At 56.3% G+C, this 6,948-nt stretch overlaps 4 protein-coding genes across 4 annotated transcripts; 3 read left to right on the forward strand and 1 right to left on the reverse strand.

Moving 5' to 3' along the window:
• Positions 1–1,016: 1,016 nt before the first annotated feature.
• Positions 1,017–1,920, forward strand: SPRG_13464 (hypothetical protein; the record flags this gene model as incomplete). Its single annotated transcript, XM_012353707.1, has 2 exons — positions 1,017–1,342; positions 1,374–1,920. 2 exons carry the CDS (start codon positions 1,017–1,019, stop codon positions 1,861–1,863), a joined length of 816 nt encoding a protein of 271 aa, XP_012209097.1. The 3' UTR covers positions 1,864–1,920.
• Positions 1,921–2,458: 538 nt separating this feature from the next.
• SPRG_13465 (hypothetical protein) lies at positions 2,459–2,735 on the reverse strand (the record flags this gene model as incomplete). Its single annotated transcript, XM_012353708.1, has 2 exons — positions 2,459–2,659; positions 2,712–2,735. 2 exons carry the CDS (start codon positions 2,733–2,735, stop codon positions 2,459–2,461), a joined length of 225 nt encoding a protein of 74 aa, XP_012209098.1.
• Positions 2,736–3,689: 954 nt separating this feature from the next.
• SPRG_13466 (hypothetical protein) lies at positions 3,690–4,507 on the forward strand (the record flags this gene model as incomplete). Its single annotated transcript, XM_012353709.1, has 2 exons — positions 3,690–3,992; positions 4,064–4,507. The coding sequence occupies 2 exons, from the start codon at positions 3,690–3,692 to the stop codon at positions 4,505–4,507; spliced, it is 747 nt and encodes a 248-aa protein (XP_012209099.1).
• Positions 4,508–5,793: 1,286 nt separating this feature from the next.
• SPRG_13467 (hypothetical protein) lies at positions 5,794–6,598 on the forward strand (the record flags this gene model as incomplete). The annotated part of the gene is made up of 2 exons (XM_012353710.1): positions 5,794–6,155; positions 6,295–6,598. The coding sequence occupies 2 exons, from the start codon at positions 5,794–5,796 to the stop codon at positions 6,596–6,598; spliced, it is 666 nt and encodes a 221-aa protein (XP_012209100.1).
• Between the last annotated feature and the right edge of the window lie 350 nt (positions 6,599–6,948).

Below are 6,948 nucleotides of genomic sequence, written 5' to 3' on the forward strand. Positions count from 1 at the left end.
TGAGCGCGGCCGTGGTGTGGAGCATGAAGAGGACGACGAGGAGTGGAGAGAAGGAGCGCGATCGGGATCAAGTGCTGATGCGAACGAGACGGGAAATTGGAAAATGAAACGTTGGAGACGATGCGACGCAAGGTGCGATGGCACTGGAAAGAAGTGCATGGCGTCATGCTGGACAGCGTGGGACCATCGTTGGACAGCTGCGACACCAAATATTGTTGAAATAGATATTTTGTAAAGCCAGATGGTGGCGGCGACCTTCAGCGGACGGTTTTGGCTGAAGTTTTGGCTGGTATGAGTATGAGAAGAATCCCCTACAGTGTACTGTACACAACGAATGCGATGCGGCACACGTGATCAGCAGACACGTTGTGTCGCTTTGGTATCATTGACAGACATATCGCTTCGCTCAACTTGAGATATAGTCTGGCGGGTCCAAGAGCGTTAAAATCGTTTGGGCGACGCACGACCGATAAAAGAACGTCTTAGCGCAGCTGCAGGAGCCACGACACGGCAACACGCTCTTGTTTCATGCAACTCCAGCTAGTTCCAGGAGTGGTTCGTCCAACGGTCGCATGAACGACGCTGTGGTATGTTTAACCCGTTTAACGTTAAATGTCTATTTTAGCCTGGTATTCAGCAGCATGGGTAAAGAAAAAGCCCCGACGTTTCCTTCCAAACGGTGGAACACGACGAATTCAACTTCGAGGCCTATCAAACACGACATGTCTATCATGCAGAACTCGTCGCGCAGTGAATGAAGTACACTATTAGTGTGCTCTATTGATTGCCCTTGCACTCCTATGCGGTCAACGGTCCGGTGAAGGTCGCCGCCACCATCTGGCTTTACAAAATATCTATTTCAACAATATTTGGTGTCGCAGCTGTCCAACGATGGTCCCACGCTGTCCAGCATGACGCCATGCACTTCTTTCCAGTGCCATCGCACCTTGCGTCGCATCGTCTCCAACGTTTCATTTTCCAATTTCCCGTCTCCTCCGCATCACCACTTGATCCCGATGCGCTCCTTCTCTCCACTCCTCGTCGTCCTCTTCATGCTCCACACCACGGCCGCGCTCACGGTCAACGGCAACAGCACCTTTGACAACCAAGTCAACCGCATCCTGCACTGGAACGGCGACGACTTTTCCAGTCTCGGCTTTGGTCCCGAGGCCGTCGCTGGCATCACGATCGCCATCGGCACGGTGCTCACGTTCTTTGGCTACAAGCTCGTGCGCCCGGCCATCTTTGTCGCGGGCTTCATCGTCGGCGCCGTCGCGTGCTTTCTCTTGGCCGAGCGCATTTTCGCCAACGCGTCGTACATCGTCACGGCGTGCTGGATCGCGTTTTGTCCTCGGCGGCTTGCTCGTCGGCAGTCTGCTCGTGTGGCTCTACAAGGTCGGCATCTTCTGCGTCGGTGCGCTCGCCGGCGTCTTGCTCGCCACGCAAATCCACAACTCGTTTGGGTACAAGATTGCGCCGGCGCACCCCGACACGGTGCTGATCGTGCTCATGGTCGTGCTCGGCCTCGCTCTCGGCGTGCTCGCGTGGAAGCTCGAGCGTCCGTTCTTGGTGTTTGCGTCGAGCGTCGTGGGCGCGATCGCGACGGTGTGGGGCATCGGCTTCTTTGCGGGCGGGTACCCGAACGCGGGCAACCTCAAGGCGACCGTCTCGGCAGGTGGCGACTGGGTCTACGACATTCCGAGCTCGTGGTGGTACTACCTCGCGGCCACGATCGTGCTCTGCGGCCTCGGCATCTTTGTGCAGTTCCGAGAGCTGACGCAGCACAAGCGGCGCGAGACCCAGCAGGCGACGTACGCGATCCCCGAGACGCCCAAGCACGGCGACCCGATCCGCCACGTCTAAGACGACATTATCATCTATTGACAACTATTCCATAAATAACTAACGACTATTTCTTCGAACTGATCGATTTGATGCCTTTTGCTTATGGTGCAAGAGCTGGTTGTCGACGTTGTGTCCTGCTACAGTACATTAACTAGTTTAACGAATGCAATGCCTCGATGCGGCGCGGTTACACCGACGTGGCTGTTGGTCCACGATGGTACCTTCGTCTCAAACCGAAGGACTGAATGGTAGTCTTATAGCGCAGCTACCAGTATTTAGACTTACCAGTATTTAGACTTAGTGTATAGTATGGCCTTGTGCGAGTAGAACGCAAAGTCACGGGGCTGTCCGCCGGTCTCGACGAAGGGCCGGCACGAGATCCCGCAACCGAACCCGGGCCGCCCCAATGGCGCATGAATTTTGCCGGGAAGGTGCAGCTGCTGGCTACTGCGACGACGCGCCTCGCAGCACGCGTAGGACGCGCCCGTCGGGACGCCGCGGCCACGTGCCTTCTTCTTACGCGGTGCCTCCAGCTCCCCGAGGATCATTACAGCACACCAGCGGCGGTGGCCGCCGCCGCCGCGTATCGCCAGCCCGACCACATTCTACCGCGCTACGCCGACTTCATGTACCGCACCGTGCTGGGGCCGTCGCGGTTCGCACCCGACTCGACTTCCTTGGCGACGACGCCCAAGGCTGCCCCGTCTGCTGCGCTCCCGAGACGTAACGTTACGAACATCTTCTGCTCCGCTGTGCGTTTGTCACCGCGGTCTGGGCCGTCTTTCGGCCGCTCGTTGACGCGCTGGAGCTGGAACTCCCCTCGGCGCTGTTTGCGCTCTTATTTGAACCGCTGGTGACGGCCCAACGCTATCGACGACGCGTGTCGCCATGCTGTGGCCGATTCTACGCGTTTGCGTGCTCCACACCGTCTGGCTCGCCCGCAACGACCGAGTCTTCCGAGGCGCCCGTCGTGACGCCCGATGCGGCCGCCACTCGCGCCGCGTTCTTGACCAAGCTACACCTTCAACACTTGCTGCTGAATACCCAAGCGCTGTGTCTTCCAAAAGATGAACGTCCTGCGCCACGACGCCGACCACCTCGTTCCGGCTTGTGCCATCCATACGCCTCGCCTTCGCGACGGCTAAGCCTCGCTGCTGCCGTCAGTCACAACACGCTCCGAGTCGAAAGTCCACCTCCCACAACAGTTCAGTGTAAATTATTTCTCAATCGACTCACTTCAACAACACCAGAGCCCGCATCGTCGTGTCTGCCCTTGTCCACTCATCGACCATCCAGCGTTTACAGGCGACAGTCGGCGCTTCTGGATCTGTGGGACCTCCACGCTGCGTTCGACCACTCTTCATGGCGCACGGAAAGCACGTGTCTTGCATTCATTTTCCAGCGATCACGATCATCGACGTTCTCAGGTTGCGGGCCACTTCGACGACGCACGAATAGCATCGCCAGTGCTTCTTTAATACTAGATCCCACTTACACGCAAGTGTCGTGCTAGTTTAGTAGCCCCATGCGCCGTGGACCTGCCTGTTTGCAGAGAAGAGTGTTTCCTCGAGGTGGCTGGATCGTCCGGTATCGAAGCGGTGCCGACCATCTGCTTCGTCATGAATAAAAATATATAGATTTTTCCTGATAATAAAATACAATTTCATCCCCGCGCGCGTTCTCACGCCCCGCGCACATTTTGCGTTGCCATCCGGACGTTCCATCGTCCACACAGCCAGAATATGTGCCACGCGTGCCGACTCGACAAAAGACGTATCAGTGATACGTACAGTAGCCAGCGCCGACGCTGCAGTTTGCCTTTTACCCGTCTGCGCGCACTTGTCATGGCGGCTTTCTTTGTTGTCCTCTGCGCGCTCCTCGCTGGTGTCGCGGCCCAGCTCTCGGTCCCCGGCAACAGCACGTTTGACGCTCAAATCAACCAAATTCTGCACTGGGACGGCCTTCACCAGTCCAATCTCGGCCTCGGACCCAATGCGATCGCCGCCGCGGCCATGGCCATCGGCGTCGTCATCACGTTCTACGGCTTCAAGCTGCTTCGGCCCGTCATCTTTGTCGCGGGTTTCCTCGTCGGCGCCGTCGCCGGCTTCATTGGCGCCGAGATGCTGCTTCAAACCAAACCGTATGTCGTCACGGCATGCTGGGCGGCCTTTGCGCTCGGTGGTCTCCTCTGCGCCTCCTTCTCGTCTGCTTGTATCAGATCGGCCTTGTGGCGCTCGGTGCCGTCGCCGGCGCCCTCGTCGCCACTCTGCTCCACACCTCGTTCGGCTACAAGTTGTATCCAGAGAGTCCGCAAGTGGTATTGTACGCGATGCTAATCGTGCTCAGTGTTCTCTTTGGCGTCCTCGCGATCGTGCTCGAGCGGCCGTTTGTGATTTTTGCCATGAGCGCGTTTGGCGCCATCATGATCACGTGGGGCGTGGGGTACTTTGCCGGCGGGTACCCGAACGCAACGCACCTGCCGCAGTCGCTCAAGAATGGCACTGTGAGCGTCGACATTCCGTACTCGTGGTGGGGCTACGTCGTTGGCACCGTTGTCTTGTGCATTCTAGGCATGTACTTTCAGATGCAGTCAACGGCGCGACCGCCAAAAGAGCTCAAGCGTTACGTCGGTCTGCGCGGCAACCCGTTCGCACACTGCTAAGATTGTCGTTTACTCTATTTAAACCCGTGTGCGAATCTTTGGATCAAGCGTTTATTTCACCGATGCTCGAGTCGGGCAATCGACAATAATTTGTTTGACCTTTGACCTTTGGGCGTGACGTGGCGTGGTTTGAGGCGACAAAGCTAACTGTAAACGCAAAATGGCAATGTAGCCTACTGTCTACGCATCGCGTCTATCTGGACGGCAAAAACTCAACTTGCTGGCTGCGCCGAAAGTAACACTTTGTTTTCGTTGGCTCGTGTCTTGAGACGTGAGGAGATAGAATGCGTGCGGAAGGCGCACCGTCAGCATTATAACGGCAGACGCCAGAAGGGACTGGCACGTGATACACACCGAGCTCTCACGATCTCGGTGCATATGGAGGGAACGTTTGCAGACCGCACTCTCAATTAATCGATTGATGGAATGCTGCAAGCAAACTCATGTTTTTGGAAGCCACCTCCTCGGGCTGTCGGTTGACTTGCCTGGTGGTTTTGGCGCCTCGCGCCGTGTCGAGCACGCACGACAGCTTGCCGTACCACGCCAGGTTGTCCATGTTGGACATGTTGGACGCCATGAGCACGGTCCGCATTGCCAATTGTCACCTTCTCCGCCGTAGTCGCCGTCTTAACACTACTCACTGCTACCTACACCAGTACCTACAGTACTTCAAACTCAAAAAGGTTCTGCGTCGCTTGTGGAGAGCACCCAATCCGGTCGGTCATTTCATGTCAGTGCAGGCTGCAGCTCAGAGCGCACGCAACCGCAACTCGCTCTCTGAGCTACCGCCAGCGATCGTGCAGCGTCGAGATGCCGTCGACGTACATGGCCTGTGCACGCAACTTTTGGGGGCCAACCATGCTAAAGTTCAAGTCTGCTGCTTTTGAAGAACCGCGCAGCATGGGACATACAACGCTTCTTTCTGCTGCGTGCATTGCTGGTGGAAACTCATTTCCGACCCCAATCGCATGTTCAAACGGTGTTTGCACGCGGCCAGAAACTTGGTAAGATAATCAATATCCCGCATTCTTCCATGTCGACCATCGTGTGCATTTTATAAAAATAGCTTGCTTTTTGACAGCATGAAATTAAAATACATGTTTCGGTGACGCGCGCATTTTAGGTCCAGACGTTCGATCGGGCAACATGACTACCAGACATCAATCAATATTTAACTATTAGAACCTCTGCTGGCGCACCTAAAGTTACATGGATGCATCCAAGGGTGCATCATTGCTATTAAGCAGCGAGCGTCATGGCACTTTGCCTGTCTGCGCACACTTGTCATGGCGGCTCTTCTTGTTGTCCTCTGCGCGCTCGTCGCTGGTGTCGCGGCCCAGCTCTCGGTCCCCGGCAACAGCACGTTTGACGCCCAAATCAACCAAATTCTGCACTGGGACAGCCTTCACCAGTCCAATCTCGGCCTCGCACCCAATGCGATCGCCGCCGCCGCCGTGGCCATTGGCATCGTCATCACGTTCTATGGCTTCACGCTGCTTCGGCCCGTCATCTTTGTTACGGGCTTCCTCGTCGGCGCCGTTGCCGGCTTCATTGGCGCCGCGATGCTGCTTCAAACCAAACCGTATGTCGTCACGGCATGCTGGGCGGCCTTCGCGCTTGGTGGTCTCCTCTGCGGCATCCTTCTCACGTGTTATTACAATCGGCGTTGTGGCGCTCGGTGCCGTCACCGGCGCCCTCGTCGCCACTCTGCTCCACACCTCGTTCGGCTACAAGCTGTATCCCGAGAATCCGCAAGTGGTATTGTACGCGATGCTGATCGTACTCAGTGTCCTCTTTGGCGTCCTTGCGATCGTGCTCGAGCGGCCGTTTGTGATTTTCGCCCTGAGCGCGTTTGGCGCTATCATGATCACGTGGGGCATTGGGTACTTTGCTGGCGGGTACCCGAACGCAACGAGCCTGCCGCAGTCGCTCAAGAACGGCACTGTGAGCGTCGACATTCCGTACTCGTGGTGGGGCTACGTCGTTGGCACTGTCGTCTTGTGCATTCTTGGTATGTACTTTCAGCAACCGTCGCCACCTCTAAAGATGCACAAGCGCTTTGTTCATGACAAACCCTTTATCCACTGCTAATAAGAAATCTTACAACATAGCATGTATGTTCGAAGGACCCTACCCCCTGAGAGCCTTCTTCTAACATCTTTTACTAGAGGTGAAGCCTGCAAGGACCGACGCGACGGATACAGCTTTGTGCAGAGCAGTAAGGAGCAGTAAAGAAACTTGATATTGATATATACAAACACACATGTGTTTGCTTAGACGTGTCGGATCGGGTCGCCACGGCGGGGGTCGCCGCCGCCGCGTACGCACCGTCCTGGCGAAGAGGACGGTTCTTGCTAAACTCCTTGAACTGCACAAAGATGCCGAGGCCGCAGAGCACGATCGTGGCCGCGAGGTAGTACCACCACGAGCTCGGAATGTCG

Source organism: Saprolegnia parasitica, assembly GCF_000151545.1.
Source record: "Saprolegnia parasitica CBS 223.65 unplaced genomic scaffold supercont2.131, whole genome shotgun sequence".
Classification (NCBI taxonomy): domain Eukaryota; phylum Oomycota; class Saprolegniomycetes; order Saprolegniales; family Saprolegniaceae; genus Saprolegnia; species Saprolegnia parasitica.